The 21243-nt window shown below is 44.1% G+C and overlaps 2 protein-coding genes across 5 annotated transcripts in view; one reads left to right on the forward strand and one right to left on the reverse strand.

Annotated features, from left to right (window-relative positions):
- Positions 1 to 11702, forward strand: part of LOC123997633 (rab GTPase-activating protein 1-like) — a 146725-nt gene extending 135023 nt beyond the window's left edge. For all 4 annotated transcript variants that reach the window (XM_046302070.1, XM_046302079.1, XM_046302088.1 and 1 more), the window contains 5 exons: positions 3835 to 4050; positions 4175 to 4258; positions 4604 to 4675; positions 7302 to 7499; positions 8654 to 11702. In XM_046302070.1, the coding sequence (XP_046158026.1) occupies positions 3835 to 4050; positions 4175 to 4258; positions 4604 to 4675; positions 7302 to 7499; positions 8654 to 8797 (714 nt within the window). In that variant the 3' untranslated portion in view covers positions 8798 to 11702. The remainder of the gene's footprint in view (positions 1 to 3834; positions 4051 to 4174; positions 4259 to 4603; positions 4676 to 7301; positions 7500 to 8653) is intronic.
- Positions 11703 to 12172: 470 nt separating this feature from the next.
- LOC123997650 (calcium/calmodulin-dependent protein kinase type IV-like) overlaps positions 12173 to 21243 on the reverse strand; it is a 32273-nt gene continuing 23202 nt past the window's right edge. Inside the window, exons 7-11 of the mRNA XM_046302107.1 lie at positions 20400 to 20474; positions 17972 to 18047; positions 17573 to 17699; positions 15554 to 15706; positions 12173 to 14777 (exon numbers count right to left, since the gene is read on the reverse strand). Of these exons, the coding sequence (XP_046158063.1) occupies positions 14262 to 14777; positions 15554 to 15706; positions 17573 to 17699; positions 17972 to 18047; positions 20400 to 20474 (947 nt within the window). The 3' untranslated portion in view covers positions 12173 to 14261. The remainder of the gene's footprint in view (positions 14778 to 15553; positions 15707 to 17572; positions 17700 to 17971; positions 18048 to 20399; positions 20475 to 21243) is intronic.

A 21243-nucleotide genomic window follows, 5' to 3' on the forward strand; every position in this document is an offset into this window, starting at 1 on the left:
AACAATTCTTGTTGGGCAGCTGCAGCATGATTCCGGATAGCGGACATCCTGTAAACAGTGAACGGGCATGTAGATCTATGGGACCATTTCAGACTGGATCTGACATTTTGAAATATCTTTCTTATTAAAAACTGAATTTGCATATTATAACAACCCCACAACCTCCATCCTCATAATCTGCATAACTCCCTGATTTGGCTCTAACCTTCACAAACCAGGTGTGCAAACAGTGGTGCCAGTGAGTGGCTCGATTGTGGTTAGTCGGCTGTGCAGCCTCAACCCAGTATGCGCACACAACGCCTTCGGGTATGAAATTGAAAATGTACATTTGAGTTGGGAATATGTATTATAGAGACTTTTTGCACATTGGCAAGGTGTCACTGAGATGTTGATCCTTGGCCTACATATGCCAATGTAGAACCTAGGCTGATGTCGCGGCAACGTTTTGCCAATGAGCAAATTCTCTTTAAGACATATTCCTGATATATTCAGTGTCCATCGAGCCATTGAGATGTGCTTCACCAGGGAAAGATGTCCTAGAATATACTGCATCGTATGCTGGTTTTCAATCATTCCCTCTAATCAAAGATCAATTTACTTTAGACCTGTGGATCCAGGTGTCTGTGCAGTCAGTACCATAAATAAATAAAGTGCCAGGGAAAAGCCAGTCTCACTCTTTCTTACCCTGTCTCAAATCAAATCAATCAAATACAACACCTTACAGTGAAATGCTTACTTCCGAGCCCCTAACCAACACTGCAGTTTAAAAAAATACAGATAAGAATAAGAGATGAAAGTAACAAGTAAAAGAGCAGCAGTAAAAAAAAAAATATATATATATATATATATAGGGGGTACCGGTACAGAGTCCATGTGCGGGGGTACCGGTTAGTTGAGGTACTATGTACATGTGGGTAGAGTTAATTAAAGTGACTATGCATAGATGATAACAGAGAGTGGCAGTGGTGTTGGGGGGGCGGGGTCAATCATTTGAGTCTTTGTAGGAGCATTCATTTCAGTGGCGACCGGCTGACTTGGGTCTCTCTGAGCTTTCATTGTCTGTCGTCATCCACATCACTGTGGCTGTAGATGAGCTGTCACAGCACCGTCTTGAACGCTGCCTTGTTCATCTTCAATGCCTCCTACAGCAGAAGAAATGGGGAAGAGAAGATTGAGGGAGACATTAGAATGTACATGTGCTGGGGGCCATGATGCCCATGCTAAAAGGCAAGTAGGTGGGCATCGCCATGGCACCTCCAGGGACCTCAGCTGCTGTGTATGTGGGCAACTTTTGTGAAGGTGTGGTGTGGTTACTATTGGCTTAGCTAGGCTGCAGGCCTATGAAGGCAGTGCACACTAGTGCATCAACTGACTGCGACAGTTGAACTTTAGGTGAGGAAGAATGTTTTAGTCCTACCGGAGTTACTCCTTTAATCTATACTGAACAAATATGTAAATGTAACATGCAAAATGTTTGTCCCATGTTTCATGAGCTGAGTAAAATATCCCAGAAATGTTCCATAGGCACAAAAAGCTTATTTCTCTCAAATGTGGTGCACACGTTTGTTTACATCCCTGTTAATGAGCATTTCTCCTTCGCCGAGATAATTCATCCACCTGACAGGTGACATATCAATAAGCTGATTAAACAGCATGATCATCATAACTCCATGTGCTGGGGACAATAAAAGGCCACTCTAAAAGGTGCAGTTTTGTTACACAACACAATTCCATAGATGTCACAAGTTTTGAGGGAGCATGCAAGTGGCATGCTGACTGCAGGAATGTCCACCAGAGCAGGTTTTGGGACGTGTATGTCAGCTATCTGTGACCATCAGATGCATAACTGTATTGCCAGTCATTGTGAAATCCATAGATTACGGTCTAAAGATTTCTTTATGTGAGCTGTAACTCAGTAAATCTTTGAAATTGTTACGTGTTACATTTCTTTTTGTTTGGGGTTGTATTTTTCTGGTTTGGGGTTGTTCAAGATGATTAGTGGTACCCCCTGTAAATACCGTTTTCTATACTATTCTACGTTTTCTATACTACTCATTCACTTAATGTTTACATATCTTGCATTACTCATCTCATATGTATATACTGTATTCTATTCTACTGTATATGTATTATAATATTCTACTGTATCTTAGTCCGTTCCGCTCTGACATCGCTCGTCCATATGTATATAGTCTTAATTCATTCCTACTTAGATTTGTGTGTATTGGGTATATGTTGTGTAATTTGTTAGATATTCCTGCGCTGTTGGAGCTAGAAACACAAGCATTTCACTCCACCCGCAATAACATTTGCTAATCACGTGTATGTGACCAATAACATTTGCTAATCACGTGTATGTGACCAATAACATTTGCTAATCACGTGTATGTGAACAATAACATTTGCTAATCACGTGTATGTGAATAATAACATTTGCTAATCACGTGTATGTGAACAATAACATTTGCTAATCACGTGTATGTGACCAATAACATTTGCTAATCACATGTATGTGACCAATAACATTTGATTTGCTTGCTGTGCTCGTGAAGCAAATTACCTGTCGCTAATTTTGCTGAACAAGTTGTGTAGGTTTTTCTCCACATACTGAGCATGGTCTTTAGTGTGTGTGTGCGAGCTTCAATGCCATACAACTCTCCTTCCGTGGGTTGTGTCTGTTAAATGTGTATAGCACCTCACCATGATCACACATAACACTGCGTTCATCCTCTTTTACTACTTCACCAGACATTAGGCTACTGGCCCTCCTTCTATTGATTTTCAACTCTCCATTTCGCAGTTTTCTTCTTATTAATTCAACTCAGACGTTGCCCTTTAATCCTCAGTGGATAAACGTTAACTTTTTCATCCCAGGTTTTCAAAAGTATTTGTCAGTTGGCTGTATTTGTCAGTTGGTGTGTTTTTGTCAGTTGGCTGTATTTGTCAGTTGGCTGTATTTGTCAGCTGGTGTGTATTTGTCAGTTGGCGTGTATTTGTCAGTTGGCGTGTATTTGTCAGTTGGCGTGTATTTGTCAGTTGGCGTGTATTTGTCAGTTGGTGTGTATTTGTCAGTTGGTGTGTATTTGTCAGTTGGTGTGTATTTGTCAGTATGTGTGTATTTGTCAGTTGGTGTGTATTTGTCAGTTGGTGTGTATTTGTCAGTTGGCGTGTATTTGTCAGCTGGCGTGTTTATTTGTCAGCTGACGTGTTTATTTGTCAGCTGACGTGTTTATTTGTCAGCTGACGTGTTTGTCAGCTGACGTGTTTATTTGTCAGCTGGCGTGTGTTTGTCAGCTGGCGTGTATTTGTCAGCTGGCGTGTATTTGTCAGCTGGCGTGTATTTGTCAGCTGGCGTGTATTTGTCAGCTGGCGTGTATTTGTCAGCTGGCGTGTATTTGTCAGCTGGCGTGTATTTGTCAGCTGGCGTGTATTTGTCAGCTGGCGTGTATTTGGCATGCTACAGTTAGGCCCTAAAGCTGAGGCTACACACTAACGCCAGATGCAGAGAACAAAATATAAACCTCAGTGTATCCTATAGATATCAACTGCACAGTAATTAGACATTCATGGATTTTGAATGCATTGTTTTAACTTTATTCAACCCCCCCCACACTTCATCCACACAATATTTCATAACCGTAAACCCACCTGCCCTTTGGATATGACTGCGGGTAATGAGTCAACCCGCACAACACTAGTGTGTGTGTGGTTGTGTACTTTTTGGATGGGAAATGTACTTGCTACGGCTGTGATATGTGGTTGTCTCACCCAGCTATCTTACGATAAACGGCTAAATGACTAAAATGTGAAATGCAATGTGTGTGTTGTTCACAGAGGGAGAACCGTCGGCTGCAGGAGGCCAGCATGCGTCTGGAGCAGGAGAACGATGACCTGGCCCATGAGCTGGTGACCAGTAAGATCGCCCTGCGGACCGACCTCGACCAGGCGGAAGACAAGGCAGACGTGCTGAACAAGGAGCTGCTCTGCACCAAACAGCGCCTGGTGGAGACGGAGGAGGAGAAGAGGAGGCAGGCGGAGGAAACGGCACAGGTTACACAGCTCACAGTCACACACATGCAAGTGCTTTGGGAGAAGAGAAGCCCAGGTGACTGAAGTAGCAACTGTTTTACGATCATCACTAATGTGTGGTTGCCATCTTGCCGTGTCTGTCCAGATTAAAGAGGTGTTCAGGAGAGAGCTGGAGAAAGCAGAGTCAGAGATCAAGAAAACTACAGCTATCATCACCGAATACAAACAGGTAGGATCCAGAGACACGTAAGAGAGGAGAACAGTGTGTGTATGGTCTACGTCACAACCTTGCCAGTAGCTGATTAGCTTTGTGTGGGTGGGGAGATCGGTGCTTCTATGATGTTTGGTTTTTCACCTGCGATATTCTCTGGAAGCAGCAGCACTATTTCATGTCCAAGACACATTTCCCTTCGGGAGAAAGTCAATCCTAATCCTATGATGTCCCCTAAAATCCCATTCAATCCTAATTGAGATGCATCTTCTGTATGTTCTGGTGTATCTGAAAGGTCACTGAACCTGTCCAGGTAATATGTAGTAGCTTAGTAAACACGCAGTCCTTCCTGTGTGTTCCCAGATCTGTTCTCATCTCAGCACCAGGCTAGAGAAGCAGCAGGCTGCCACCAAGGAGGAGCTGGACATCATCAAGGTAGGACAGGATCTGTGTATGGCATCTGTCATGTCATTATTATTAGGTGGTATGAAGAAGGGTTCTAGTAGTGTTGGAATAAAAGCCCATCACTGCTGTGGCGATAAAATGTCTTTGTCCGTAATGCTAATGTGGTTATGGACTCATTGCAAAGGAAAATGGAAATATAATATATTTCAGTGTGTCTGTGTAAGTATACATCTTATTACCATCTTACTCTTACATCTTACTATATATAGTATTTATGTTGTGTATACATACTTTATATTTTCATTACCATTACATTACATTCTGGACACAACTACTCATTCAAGGGTTGTTCTTTATTTTTTTTACTGTTTTCTACATTGTAGAAGTGAAGACATCAAAACTATGAAATAACACATATGGAATCATGTAGTAACCAAAGTGTTTTAAAAAAATCTTAAAAGTAGCCACCCTTTGCCTTGATGACAGCTTTGCACACTCTTGGCATTCTCTCAACCAGCTTCATGAGGATGCTTTTCCAACGGTCTTGAAGGAGTTCCTACATATGCTGTGGGAACTCCTTCAAGACTGTTGGCTGCTTTTCCTTCACTCTATGGTCCAAACCATCTCAATTGGGTTGAGGTCAGGTGATTGTGTTGGCCAGCTTATCTGATGCAGCACTCCATCACTCTCCTTGGTCAAATAGCTCTTACACAGCCTGTAGGTGTTTTGGGTCATTGTCCTGTTGAAAAACAAATGATAGTCTGACTAAGCGCAAACAAGATGGGATGGCATATTGCTGCAGAATGCTGTGGCAGCCATACTGGTTAAGTGTGCCTTGAATTATAAATAAATCACAGACAGTGTCACCAGCAAAGCACCCCCACACCACCTCCATGCTTCACGGTGGGAACCACACATGCGGAGATCATCCATTCACCAACTCTATGTCTCACAAAGACACGGCGGTTGGAACCAAAAATCTCAAATTTGGACTCATCAGACCAAAGGACAGGTTTCCACCGGTCTAATGTCCATTGCTCGTGTTTCATGGCCCAAGCAAGTCGTCTTCTTATTGGTGTCCTTTAGTAATAGTTTCTTTGCAGGAATTCTACCATGAAGGCCTGATTCACACACTCCTCTGAACAGTTGATGAACTTTCTCTTTGCTTATTTGAGCTGTTCTTGCCATAATATGAATTTGGTCTTTTACCAAATAGGGCTATCTTCTGTATACCACTCCTACCTTGTCACAACACAACTGATTGTCTCAAACGCATTAAGAAGGAAGGAAAGAAATTCCACAACTTTTAACAAGGCACACCTGTTAATTGAAATGCATTTCAGGTGACTACCTCATGAAGCTGGTTGAGAAAATGCCAAGAGTATACTTTATATATAGTCTTTATGTTGTGTATGTGGACACCACTTGAAATGAGTGGATTCTGCTATTTCAGCCACACCTGCTGCTGACAGGTGTATACAATCGAGCACCAAGCCATGGAATCTCCATTGACAAACACTGGCAGTAGAATAGCCTTACTGAAGAGCTCAGTGAATTTAAACATGGCACCGTCATAGGATGCCACCTTTCAAACAAGTCAGTTCGTCAGATGTCTGCCCTGCTAGAGCTGCCTCGGTCAACTGTAAGTTCTGTTATTGTCAAGTGGAGATGTCTAGGCGCAACAACGACTTAGCCGCGAAGTGATAGGCTACACAAGCACACAGAGCGGGAATGCTTAGTGCTGAAACGTGTAAAAATCATGGGTCCTCTGTTGCAACACTCACTACTGAGTTCCAAACTGCCTCTGGAAGCAACGTCAGCACAAGAACTGTTCATCGGGAGCTTATTGGAATTGGTTTCCATGGACGAGCAGGCGCAGACGAGCAGAATATCTCCATGTGCAATGCCAAGCATTGGCTAGAGTGGTTTAAAGCTTGCCACCATTGGACTCTGGAGCAGTGGAAATGTGTTCTTTGGAGTGATGAATCACCTTCACCATCTGGCTGTCCAACAGACGAATCTGGGTTTGGCGGATGTCGGGAGAACACTACCTGCCCCAATGCATAGTGCCAACTGTATCGTTTGGTGGAGGAGGAATAATGGTCTGGTGCTGGTTTTCATGGTTCGGGCCCCTTAGTTTCAGGGAAGGAAAATCTTAACATACAGCATGAAATTACACTGTAGATGATTCTGTGCTTCCAACTTTGTGGGAAAAGTTTGGAGAAGGACCTATCCTGTTTCAGCATGACAATGCCCCCAAGCACAAAGCGAGGTCCATACAGAAATGGTTTGTTGAGATCAATGTGGAAGAACTTGACTGGCCTGCCCTGACCTCAACCCCATCGAAGACCTTTGGGATGAATTGGAACGTCGACTGCGAGCCAGGCCTAATCGCCCAACATCGGTGCCCGACCTCACTAGTGCTCTTGTGGCTGAATGGAAGCAAGTCCCCGCAGCAATGTTCCAATATCTAGTGGAAGCCTTGTCAAAAGAGTGCAGGCTGTTTTTGCAGCAAAAGAGGAACCAACTTCATTTTAATGCCCATGAATTTGGAATAAGATGTTCGATGAGTAGGTGTCCACATATTTTTGGTCAGGTTGTGTAGCTCCGGTAGATTGATATGTGTGCTTCTCTCTTTGCCTGCCTGCCTCTGCAGAGTAAGGTGATGGCGTGTGAACGCTGCAGGGAGGTGTTCAGTAAAGAAGGGCCTCTCCAGATGCCCGCTCCCAGCAGAGACAACAGGAACAGTGAGCTGGACGAGGAGAAGGACTCCCTGAAGTCCCAGCTCAGAGAACTGGAACTAGAGTTGGCCCAGACCAAACTACAGCTGGTAGAGGCCAAGTGTAAGATCCAGGTCAGATACCACGGAGGATAAGCAGCACACACGCACGCACACACGCACACACACACGCACACACACACACACACACACACACAGAAACACACACAGAAGCACACACACACAAACACACACACACAGAAACACACACACACAGAAACAGTTGCAAACACACACACACACACACAGAAACCCACACAAACACACAGACATACAAACACACAGAATCACATGCACGAACACACACACCCACTAAAACACACAGAAACATACACACACACACTCTCTCACTCTGTGTAGTATAATAAAGTAGTACACATACACACAGACATACAAACACACAGAATCACATGCACGAACACACACACCCACTAAAACACACAGAAACATACACACACACTCTCTCACTCCGTGTAGTATAATAAAGTAGTACACATACACACCTTCTGTTCAAGCCATTGGATGTGCTGCTTTTGTGTTCCATCCCTTTTTGACTATTCATTATTATGGTGACTGACTGTTCATGTTGCTATGGTGACTAATATTGATGATTATTATAGTGACTGCCTGTTCATGTTGCTATGGTGACTAATGTTGTTGATTATTATCGTGACTGCCTGGTCATGTTGCTATGGTGACTAATATTGATGATTATTATAGCGACTGACTGGTCATGTTGCTATGGTGACTAATATTGATGATTATTATAGCGACTGACTGGTCATGTTGCTATGGTGACTAATATTGATGATTATTATAGTGACTGACTGGTCATGTTGCTATGGTGACTAATATTGATGATTATTATAGTGACTGACTGGTCATGTTGCTATGGTGACTAATATTGATGATTATTATAGTGACTGACTGGTCATGTTGCTATGTTGACTAATATTGATGATTATTATAGTGACTGCCTGGTCATGTTGCTATGGTGACTAATATTGATGATTATTATAGCGACTGACTGGTCATGTTGCTATGTTGACTAATATTGATGATTATTATAGCGACTGACTGGTCATGTTGCTATGGTGACTAATATTGATGATTATTATAGCGACTGACTGGTCATGTTGCTATGTTGACTAATATTGATGATTATTATAGTGACTGACTGGTCATGTTGCTATGGTGACTATTTATTCCTTTGTTCTGTCCGTCCTCAGGAATTGGAGCACCAGAGGGGAGTCCTGATGAATGAGATCCAAGCGGCCAAAAATTCCTGGTTCAGCAAGACCCTGGGCTCACTGAAGAGCTCTACGGGCAGCACCTCCCAGCCCCCCTCCTCCCCCAAAGATGGGCCCCTGTAGGCCTGTACACAGACCACCTTGGGTGGGGGGTCTGGAGGTCCGGAGAAGAGTCTACAGTATGCACAGGAGAGCTTATGAACACTACCTGAATAACACCTGAGACGATGCACTATTCCCTTTCCAGGGGTGGAAGACAGCCACAGGACAAAGCCAGCCCTCTACACATCTTCCTCTCTCTCAAACTCACCCACTTTTCCACTGGACCAGCCAACCACCCTTCTTCACTAGAGCTTTGATGGAAAAATGACATGTCGTCATTCGTGTTGTGTGGAACCAAGATGGAGAATGACTGGTAAATCTAGTGTGGGTTGTCATTTACACTGTTGGCCGGGCTCCTAGCTGTCTTCAAAAAGCCAATCATTTTGTCTTTGAAGTGAGAGATTAGCGGAGTACTATAGGAACTCTGGTCCTTATAACGCCACGGTGGACATTCAATAAAACCGCTCTGCCCACTGGTGATATATTGCTACTGCTGAGTGACAAAAATATATATAGCCTATCAGCAGGTTATGTGGCTAACTGATATTATGAGAAATATTAAGTGCTCTAGCAGTCTTGACTCTGACTTGTAAGGATCACGCGACAGCTACAGGCAGTAGTTCACAGGCTAGGAATACGTATTTGCTGCTTTAAAAAGGCAACTACTACAGGACACATCTTCCGCATAACACATCTTTACGGCTCAATGAAAGGGGCGTACTGCATTCAGAATCTGAAAACTACATCTTGTTTGTCCTTTATAGTAATATTACGTAAACTATGTTGTCCTATAAATGTGTATAACTCATTATTGATCTTTTTTAAAATCTTGTACAGTTCTAAAACAAATAAGAAACAATAAGAAAAAAATAATAATTTGGAATTTGAATGTGGAGGTAATTAAGCACAGTGTGAAAGATCTGGGTCAAGTTCAAATGTCGGGAGAACCAAAGTGACATTCCTACTGGACTGTTTCATTCCTGCTTCTATAACACCATAGCCTGGTTCAATCAGACTGAACACTGGGCTCACTATTGTTTTTAAAGGTGCAGCGTAGTCTTCAATATGGTTTAACCGGGCTAAAAACTCAAAGGTATACCTAAAGCCTATCCACCACATTAGGACCTACTGAGCTACTTATTCCACTGGACTGAGCTCAAATTTCAACTTCAAGTCATCGTGTGTCACTCAAGTCCTTGCACAGATCGTTCCATTAATCAGAGTGAAGCATGAACCAATCCTAAAGACAGGAGGTAACCTCATTCTAACGTAATGTTTATGTAGGGCTCCCCCATCTCTCTTCTATTGTTAGCAGTCATTGGAGTACTCCATCTATGCTACTTGGCTGCTTTAACTGTCTCTATTTAACTCAGCCCAACTGCACCTTTACAAACCCTGACACTCACCTAACCATAACTTGTAAAGCGCGGTAGTTGAATATAGAACAGACATGGCTCCCAATAACATATGAAATGTCATGATGAACCAATGGAATGGCAGAATAGAAGGGCATTCTTATAAAAAAGACTGAGACCGTGAAGTGTGCAACAAGTAATTGAACATTCCAAAATGTCTATCCAAGCCAAGGTGCCCATGAGGGTTAATATATGATGGAAAGACTCAATGGCCATGCAGTATAACATATGATGGAAAGACTCAATGGCCATGCAGTATAACATATGATGGAAAGACTCAATGGCCTTGCAGTATAACATATGATGGAAAGACTCAATGGCCATGCAGTATAACATATGATGGAAAGACTCAATGGCCATGCAGTTTAACATATGATGGAAAGACTCAATGGCCATGCAGTATAACATATGATGGAAATACTCTCTCAATAGCAATGGGGATTAACATACAATGGAAAGACATTCAATAGCAGCCTACTCATTACACTCTGTTTTCTAGAGCCACATTAATGCATGTTTGTGCTGTGGACAGCTTCCAACAGACCTGCCATGAACCACCGCTTTGGCCTCTATTAGAAGCACTGTAGTGTTGGATTCACCCTTTGGACAAAGACCGAGAGCACTTGTATACCTATACGTGTGTGTCCTGCACTGACTGGTTCCAGGTGAAATGGTTTCTTCACAACTCAGTGACTGTTGTTGTCTAAGGCCCAGAACTATGTCGATGAAATCATTAGAATTAAGCCATCTCAATATATTATACTCTCAAAAGATTGTCACCTGTGCTATGACATTCCTGTCTGCCATTTTAAGACCAGGATGGATGCGAGTAGGCAGGGACGCTACAGATGGATCCGCGGGTCACATTTCTGAACCTGCTTCCTTTCCTTGTCTCCTTACCTTTGTGACCACTGATCTGAAAAACCGCAACAGTTGAAAGTAATATGATGGATGCCTGTCCAGGTGTTTCACAATGGAAAGGAAGAGAAATAAGGTAGCCAGTTAAGAATATTAGGACACAGCCATGTTTTTAGGTGTGTTAAATGGACAGCATGTCTTTCATATGTGTCACATGCTGTGTAATGGTTTCAAAGTGCTTCAGCCAGAGTCCTATCAAGTTTTACAAGGCTCAAGGCCTCTGTGTATGTTTGCTATGTGCACTAACATTGCGTCAATATTTTAAACACTATTTTAAGTTAATTTGTACTCCATAAGTTATTCAGAGAGCAAACCTACTTTCTTTTCTTCCTAATTTTCTGTTGCTGAGAAGACAGTGGCCAAATTATAATCCAACTACAACGATGCAAAACAAATAACTTCAGATTCACAATATTGTACAGTTCTGCTATACTTCAACAGTTGTTCTGCTTTAGTTTCCAACATGGGGGAGTTGTCCTTCCCTGTTCCTCGTCATTCCCATGTGAATCTGTGACATGCTGTAACTCTAATGGTATTTTCTGCACTGTAATCGTCTGACGTACATCAATAAAATTCCGTTCTCTGTCCACTGATTTACTGTACTTTCAATGCTTATTGTATTTTCCATAAATCAAATCAAATGTATGTGTGAGGTGAGATTCTCATATTTAAACCAAATCAAATGTATGTGTGAGGTGAGATTCTCATATTTAAACCAAATCAAATGTATGTGTGAGGTGAGATTCTCATATTTAAACCAAATCAAATGTATGTGTGAGGTGAGATTCTCATATTTAAACCAAATCAAATGTATGTGTGAGGTGAGATTCTCATATTTAAACCAAATCAAATGTATGTGTGAGGTGAGATTCTCATATTTAAACCAAATCAAATAAAGGAGAGCAGCACGCTCCAGGAGCTCAGATGAGAGCTCTCCTTTATTTTGTTTAAGCGTTCCACTCCGCTAGCCAGCACCTCGCCTAAATAGGTGTGCGTTTCTTTTGCGTCTAGAGATTCTCATATTGGCAGTTTGTTATAAAACGGTAACTCTTCCAGGCTAATATTGGGCTTCTAAATAAATGTTTTATTCAATTTATGTCATCACACAGCAACTACCATCTTGAATGGATGCTGTGTTAAATATTTCTGTAGAATACAAGACAATCCAATTGATTTAGATTATTGTGATATGATGAGGGGTCTAAATGTATAGACCTGTACATCTTCAATACATTCCCCGCTTATGACCGTTAAATCAATCTCATGTTGTCTAAAATATGTCACCTTCAAAAGGTAGGCTACAATTATTAGAATGAATGAAAAACGGGAAACACAGAAATTAATTACAAAACCAACACTGTTAACTACACTCCCCCTCCCAACCCCCAAATAAAGCATTTGTAAGCAATAATTCTAAGTAAAATAGCCATACTGTATACATTTCATTGGTGTAAATGAATGGTTTATACATGTATGGACATGTCAGCAGTATAATGCAGGCTTACTATTTGGCAATGTTAGAGTGAGAATACAAGATAGCAGGTGAAGATGGCTTCAAGGGCCACCCTTGAAATGGAAATGGACTATTTTAATCACACTCATTTGATCAGTTATTTGAGTTCCATTGAGAAAAGCCCTTAGCCAATGAAAACGAGGGTTCGCCTCGCAGGCCACTTACAATATGATTCTGTTGCAGAAATGCTGTGCTTTGCCTCATAACCTCACCTCGTCCAACAGTTTCTTTACAGGTTTTGCCATTACTGGGTTGGAAGCCCCTGCACACAGAGGTAGAGTGGTAGCTCCAGTGAGGTCGTAGAGATGAGGTGAATATGATGTGCGTTCCTTCAGCAGATGGGTAACTACCCAATAATTTTTTTACAACCAATGAATGAAGGGAAAATTGGTTTGAGCCACAAACAAGCTATTCTGGTCAGTCATGTAAATTTCCAGAGGAATAAAAGTGCAGTTTGACTTAAATAGTAAACGATTAGCAGTGTGAATGCTTTTTGTTGTAATCTATGTAGATTAATCAATGTATACAGTGCAAATATTAGATCAATACCATTATTGCAAAATAAACATTACAATACACCTTGACTACATTCATAAGCTCACAAATACAATATCTTTACTACCTGAATGAGAGGATTATGTGTATGCATTCACAGATTTGCATATGAAGTCTGTAGATTCCAACATTGAATTGTAGAAAGGTGCAGAGAATACAAAGTATGTGGCCTTTGAAGTAAAATAGTTCAGAGGGGCCTTGTCCTGTTCAGAGAGGCCTTGTCCTGTTCAGAGAGGCCTTGTCCTGTTCAGAGAGGCCTTGTCCTGTTCAGAGGGGCCTTGTCCTGTTCAGAGGGGCCTCGTCCTGTTCAGAGGGCCTCGTCCTGTTCAGAGGGCCTCGGCCTGTTCAGAGGGGCCTCGGCCTGTTCAGAGGGGCCTCGGCCTGTTCAGAGGGGCCTTGTCCAGTTCAGAGAGGCCTTGTCCAGTTCAGAGAGGCCTTTTCCAGTTCAGAGAGGCCTTTTCCAGTTCAGAGAGGCCTTGTCCAGTTCAGAGAGGCCTTGTCCAGTTCAGAGAGGCCTTGTCCAGTTCAGAGAGGCCTTTTCCAGTTCAGAGAGGCCTTGTCCAGTTCAGAGAGGCCTTTTCCAGTTCAGAGAGGCCTTGTCCAGTTCAGAGAGGCCTTGTCCAGTTCAGAGAGGCCTTGTCCAGTTCAGAGAGGCCTTGTCCTGTTCAGAGAGGCCTTGTCCTGTTCAGAGAGGCCTTGTCCTGTTCAGAGAGGCCTTGTCCTGTTCAGAGAGGCCTTGTCCTGTTCAGAGAGGCCTTGTCTTGAAAAGCAATGAAAATTAAGAGGTTAAAGGAACTTGGAAACCAGGTTTAGACCAAAGTTACAAGTTTAATTTGCAAATTGGTTATGAGTATCCAAACTCGTTACGCACAGAGAGGAACAATAAATATCAAGGTGAAGTATAGTAGTCGTTTGTCCCCAGTCTAAACAGATACAGATATGACGAGATTAGACATCCATTCTCCCTCTCATCCTTCCTCCTCCATGTTGTCATCTACCATCTCACCTGACTCTCACAATGGCGTCGGCCATTTTAGGACAACAGTAGGTGAGGAGCTCATACTGTTTGGTACCTGCCACTCACTCATTGACACTGTGCCGTTTTGCTGCCAGACTCCACCCCCATGGAAAATCTGTTGCCAAGGTTTTTGGGGCTCGGGGGAGTGGTCAAGACCGGGGAGGACGGCTCCCGCTTGGTGGTGGTGGAGTCCACCGAGGAGCAGCTCTTCTGAGGAACCCTAGGCCGTACCACTGCGGTCTTGGGGATGACCGACATCTGTCTCTGCCCGTCAACTCCCCTTAGCGGGGGCCTGGCGGGTGGACGGGAGGGGAAGAGACCCCCAGCCAGTAGAGGGGGGTTGGTGGTGGGGGGTATGGGGCAGCGTGGCGGGAGGGGCGGGGGGCACTGGTCGTCCTCCTGGGTCTGGGAAGTGTCCGTTCCCTGGCAGGCCTGGCCCTCCAGGGAGTCCTGGGGAGGGTCCTGCTGCATGCTGCTCTGCCTGGAGGTGGTCTTGTCAGAGCCGGGCATATCGCAGCTGTCCGTGCGCCGCCGGGAGCCCTCGTGCATACGGCTGGTGGCCACCACAGCCTTCATGATAGCCTGCAGTCAGAGAAACATGGCACACCGCTGTCAGTCACCAAGCCTGCCTCAGCGACGAGGCATACAGCTGTGCTTCAGCCAGAATCTGAATGTCAATGTAACAATAGTGGTGATTAGGTTCATGCATTCTATTCAAGACAATGGTTGGGCCACAAGCTTACATTTCCCAAGAGGATCAGGACGGCATACAATAATTTGAACTGCAATGTTTATTGATGTCTATTGTTGTAAGAAATGCATTACTCTGAGTGAGGGCTCAATTCAATCTGTGTTGCTGATGTTCAGAGTTATAGCGCAATTGAAATTTAAATGCATTGTTCCCGCGTTTGCAGAGACTGCATTCAGTCAACTTAATCAGAAATGTACTTTCAATCTCGCTATAATAATCATTTTGGGGGTGCTTATATTTGTCCTGTTACCCACGTGTAATGGAAATGTGTTTCTTGCATATCCCACCTCCCCCTGAGTTGCCAACAGAGAGTGGCAGGTCTCAGCCAGGCTCACCATTGACCAGTGGCCCTCGAGCAATTGGAGTTAGGTGCCTTGCTCAAGGGTACAGCGACAGAAGTGTCACCTTGTCGGCTCCGGGATTCAAACCTACAACCTTTCAGTTTCTAGACCAATGCTCTAACCTCGAGGCTACCTGCCACCCTGTAACACTGAACTTCAGTGATACGGATTGAATCGAGCCCTACATTTTTCAAATTAATGGTCAAGTTTTTATTATTCAAAAATATTATAGCACTCTTGATGCTATCATCAAGCCCCTCGCTCACCTTGAGTTTGCGCCGGGCGTTGAACTCCTGTAGCTTCCTCTGAGTCGTGTCCATGTGGGAGAAACGGGCAGCCTTGCCCAGTACCCAGGGGTGCTCCAGAGCCTCCTTCACCGTCAGCCTCTTGTGGGGGTCCTGCACTATCAGCTTACTGACCTGAGGGGACAGCCAATGGGAGAGAGGTTCTTTTTTGACTTAGTTGACCTTGTGGCATCAATGGAATAGTCCCAAAGGTGCAAACCCCAAATAAAATTTAGCACAACTCGAATATTAAAAGTATTTTACATGTATTTGACCCATGTCTGATAAAGACAGTAATTGTGTAAAGAAAGAACATTTATTAAATTAAATGTGCTGAATCAAAGTTGATTGAATCCGGCCCGGAGCAAAACTAAATGGAGGTGTCAGGTAGCCTAGTGATTAGAGCGTTGGACTAGTAATCAGAAGGTTGCAAGATTGAATCCCCGAGGTAAAAATCTGGCGTTCTGCACCTGAACAAGGCAGTTAACCCACTGTTCCTAGGCCGTCATTGAAAATAAGAATTTGTTCTTAACTGACTTAGTTAAATAAAGGTAATAAAAAAATAAAAATTACAAACTTTTACAAACCTAACGTCTTACAGTACTATATAACATCTTATATTTGTCATATACGGGTCATTCTTGAATTACTATGGCATTTGGGAAACTACATTTTTCTATATATTGTTTTTATTTAAATGTATTTGGGTACTTCCTCCCATTCTAAATCAACTAATTGGGTAGCTTGTGGGTCTTTGTAGTGGTAGCTTAATGACTTCAAATTATTTTTACCATTATGATAACATTGTCCAACCAGTAGGAGTCGTAACACCAACGATGGCAACACCAACGATGGTAACACCAATGATTGTAGCACCAATTAAACATTTTTAAATAATTTTCTGAAATGGAGGCTCAAAATTCTCAAATCTAAGGTCATCAACCCAAGCAAAAACATTTACTAAAGTGATATGATTAATCATTCTGTTCACAATGTTATTTATCTTTATTTAAATTGATCCTTGTATATCTTTGTAATCAGTGATTTTCAAGGCGGTAACAACAATGACATAAAACTGAGGGACACACACTATACTAGTAACAAAAAATAAGTGTTTTAATAGTCTTCTTTGTTTTTATTGATCTATACAATATCTTACATACTAGCATTCAAAATAATAGATATCTCTAAATCCCCCAAAACATGTCACTACACATCTACTCATCACTACTGGGACAAGCAAATTTGCTCACCAAGAACACTTTCAACAATGCATAAACATAAGGTTTTGCAGTATAAAGGACTTGCATTATGTTTTACCTCTGATTAACAGTTGAATATAAACAACCATGTATGATGTGTAACTATATGTCGAGGCGACCTGCCGCCCTTGTAAGGACACATCTCAAATATTCCCACCCCTCCCATCTGAGCACTAGTGAGCTGATAGAAGACAGGTGAAATACCAAATATCTGGCTGTAATGCCTCAATCACACCGACAGTGTCGCTACACAAAATGGTACGCAGCATCATCTGCATATGTGTGCAACAACAGTTCAACATTACCTTCTACCGTTTCTGTCAAGCCTTCTACACATACATTCAATAAATCCAACGTACGCACCACACCATACTGCAACGCAATACTGCAACGCAATGCTGCAACACAATGCTGCAACGCTATGCTGCAACGCTAACGCAGCGTTCCATTGGAAATGAATGTACTTCTGTACCAGAATGCAATGACGCTGTCTGTGTGATCAAGGCATAACAGGTCAAAGTTGCCAAAAAATGTGTGTTTGACACTAGTGCAGCCTTAACGCCAGTCGAAAATAGAGCCCCAAGTATTAAAAGGTATTGTGATCAATACCAAACAGCCTTTGTACATACATTTACATAATTGTCAAAGAAAGCAATAATGTTTATAAGCAGACCTTTAAATATAGTATAAGTGTTTCTCATAATAAAAGCCTCTGTTTTAAGTAAACTGTGGAACCCACCAAGTCCTTCGCGTTGAGGGAGACCTCGTCCCACCAGGGGGAGACAAACTCATAGTCGCAGTTGAGGATGCGGCTGTACATGTACTGGTCTCCCCTTGGATCGAAGAATGGTTCGAACCCACACAACCTGAGGGGAGAGGCAACATTTCCCTTGAATTATTTATTTGTTTCACCACTGTCACTTGATTTAAAGACAGATACGAGACATTTTCAGACAAAAGACCTCTAATAGACTTGCATATTACATCCAGAATCCATAGGAAAAAGGGGAATATCTAAGGTTACATTAGCTGCAATACTGTGATGAGAGGACTTCAATTTGTCATAAAATTGCCAGCTACCCACGGAGTACACGCAGATCTTGGGCAAGATTTTAAAGTGTAGTTTCTTTTAACTCACAAGATGTACAGGATCACTCCCACAGACCACATGTCCACTTCAGGACCATAGGCATTGCCTCTGAGGATCTCTGGAGCTGCAGGGCGAGACATGGGGAGGGAGGGATGGAGAGGAGAGGGAGCTATCAGCTCCCACACAGGACAGCTCATCCTGATAAACACACTATGAACTATGAATGTTATTTCCTTGAAAGCTGCACTCTGTAGTCTCCATTAAACCTTTCAGGCCTTGATCCCGGGGCTGGTCTAGTGGTAGTGCTGCAGCCTCCATTAAACCTTTCGGCCCTGATCCCGGGGCCGGTCTAGTGGTAGTGCTGCAGCCTCCATTAAACCTTTCAGCCCTGATCCCGGGGCTGGTCTAGTGGTAGTGCTGCAGCCTCCAATAAACCTTTCGGCCCTGATCCCGGGGCCGGTCTAGTGGTAGTGCTGCAGCCTCCATTAAACCTTTCGGCCCTGATCCCGGGGCTGGTCTAGTGGTAGTGCTGCAGCCTCCATTAAACCTTTCAGCCCTGATCCCGGGGCTGGTCTAGTGGTAGTGCTGCAGCCTCCATTAAACCTTTCAGCCCTGATCCCGGGGTCTAGGGTAGTGCTGCAGCCTCCATTAAACCTTTCGGCCCTGATCCCGGGGCTGGTCTAGTGGTAGTGCTGCAGCCTCCATTAAACCTTTCGGCCCTGATCCCGGGGCTGGTCTAGTGGTAGTGCTGCAGCCTCCATTAAACCTTTCGGCCCTGATCCCGGGGCTGGTCTAGTGGTAGTGCTGCAGCCTCCATTAAAACTTTCGGCCCTGATCCCGGGGTCTGGTCTAGTGGTAGTGCTGCAGCCTCCATTAAAGCCTCCACTTTCCTTTCGCCCTGATCCCGGGCCTGGTCTCGTGGTAGTGCTGCAGCCTCCATTAAACCTTTCGGCCCTGATCCCGGGCCTGGTCTCGTGGTAGTGCTGCAGCCTCCATTAAACCTTTCGGCCCTGATCCCGGGCCTGGTCTAGTGGTAGTGCTGCAGCCTCCATTAAACCTTTCGGCCCTGATCCCGGGCCTGGTCTAGTGGTAGTGCTGCAGCCTCCATTAAACCTTTCGGCCCTGATCCCGGGCCTGGTCTAGTGGTAGTGCTGCAGCCTCCATTAAACCTTTCGGCCCTGATCCCGGGGCTGGTCTAGTGGTAGTGCTGCAGCCTCCATTAAACCTTTCGGCCCTGATCCCGGGGCTGGTCTAGTGGTAGTGCTGCAGCCTCCATTAAACCTTTCGGCCCTGATCCCGGGCTGGTCCTGCAGCCTCCATTAAACCTTTCAGGCCTGATCCCGGGCTGGTCTAGTGGTAGTGCTACAGCCTCCATTAAACCTTTCGGCCCTGATCCCGGGCCTGGTCTCGTGGTAGTGCTGCAGCCTCCATTAAACCTTTCAGCCCTGATCCCGGGCCTGGTCTCGTGGTAGTGCTGCAGCCTCCATTAAACCTTTCAGCCCTGATCCCGGGCCTGGTCTCGTGGTAGTGCTGCAGCCTCCAATAAACCTTTCGGCCCTGATCCCGGGCCTGGTCTCGTGGTAGTGCTGCAGCCTCCATTAAACCTTTCGGCCCTGATCCCGGGCCTGGTCTCGTGGTAGTGCTGCAGCCTCCATTAAACCTTTCGGCCCTGATCCCGGGCCTGGTCTCGTGGTAGTGCTGCAGCCTCCATTAAACCTTTCGGCCCTGATCCCGGGCCTGGTCTAGTGGTAGTGCTGCAGCCTCCATTAAACCTTTCGGCCCTGATCCCGGGCCTGGTCTCGTGGTAGTGCTGCAGCCTCCATTAAACCTTTCGGCCCTGATCCCGGGCCTGGTCTCGTGGTAGTGCTGCAGCCTCCATTAAACCTTTCGGCCCTGATCCCGGGCCTGGTCTAGTGGTAGTGCTGCAGCCTCCATTAAACCTTTCAGCCCTGATCCCGGGCCTGGTCTCGTGGTAGTGCTGCAGCCTCCATTAAACCTTTCGGCCCTGATCCCGGGCCTGGTCTAGTGGTAGTGCTGCAGCCTCCAGACTTCATACGCACCTGAAGGCTGCTGTTCTTTCCCCCGTGACCCCATTCACTTTCTGTGTTTCATCCTTTTCATCCATCTCAGATTACATTTTATATGTTTACTTTTTTTAAACAAATATTATAGTGCACCCTAACAATTTGCTTTGTTGTGGTTGAAGACGATTCATTGGACTGATATCAATCTCACAATGTATGTGTCTATATAATAATATATGTCAATATTTCCAAGCCAATCCCGGGTTGGCCCTTTTAAAGTTACACTGTGGTCTCTATTTCGTTTCATTAGTGTGACCTTGCAATTTGTTTTGTTATAGTTCAATGGGAAGCACCAATCAATAAACACTGTGGGAATGTGACTCAACACACCAGGCGACCCTGATCCTACAATTGTATTGACATTGGGATATATCTGTCCATGTATAACTCACCGCAGTATCCAGGCGTGCCACACACCGTCTTCATGGTAACTTGCTCATCTATTATCTTTGAGAGGCCGAAGTCAGCTGTGAAGATCAGATAATGGTTTAGTGTTAGTATTATACACTGAGTGCACAAAACATTAGGAACACCTTCCTTATATTAAGTTGCTTCCCTTTTTGCCCTCAGAACAGCCTCAATTCGGCAGGGCATGGACTCTACAAGGTGTCAGGTGTTCCACAGGTATGCTGGACCATGGCTAGATGTGCTTTGGGTGGTGGACCATTCTTGATACACATGGGAAGCTGTTGAGCATGAAAACCCCAACAGCGTTGTAGTTCATGACACACTCAAAGTGGTGCGCCTGTCACCTACTAGCATACACCGTTCAAATACCCTTAAATCTTCTGTCTTGCCCATTCACCCTCTGAATGGCACACATACACAATCCATGTCTCAATTGTCTCAGGGCTTAAAAATCCTTCTTTAACCTGTCTCCTCTTCATCTACAGTGGTTGAGGTGGATTTAAAAAGTGACATCAATAAGGGATCATAGCTTTAAGCTGGACTCACCAGTCTGTGTCATGGACACCAGTCTATGTCATGGATACCAGTCTATGTCATGGACACCAGTCTATGTCATGGACACCAGTCTATGTCATGGACACCAGTCTATGTCATGGATACCAGTCTATGTCATGGACACCAGTCTATGTCATGGACACCAGTCTATGTCATGGACACCAGTCTATGTCATGGACACCAGTCTATGTCATGGACACCAATCTATGTCATGGACACCAGTCTATGTCATGGACACCAATCTATGTCATGGACACCAGTCTATGTCATGGA

The sequence above is a fragment of the Oncorhynchus gorbuscha genome, linkage group LG02 (assembly GCF_021184085.1).
Source record: "Oncorhynchus gorbuscha isolate QuinsamMale2020 ecotype Even-year linkage group LG02, OgorEven_v1.0, whole genome shotgun sequence".
Taxonomy (NCBI): domain Eukaryota; kingdom Metazoa; phylum Chordata; class Actinopteri; order Salmoniformes; family Salmonidae; genus Oncorhynchus; species Oncorhynchus gorbuscha.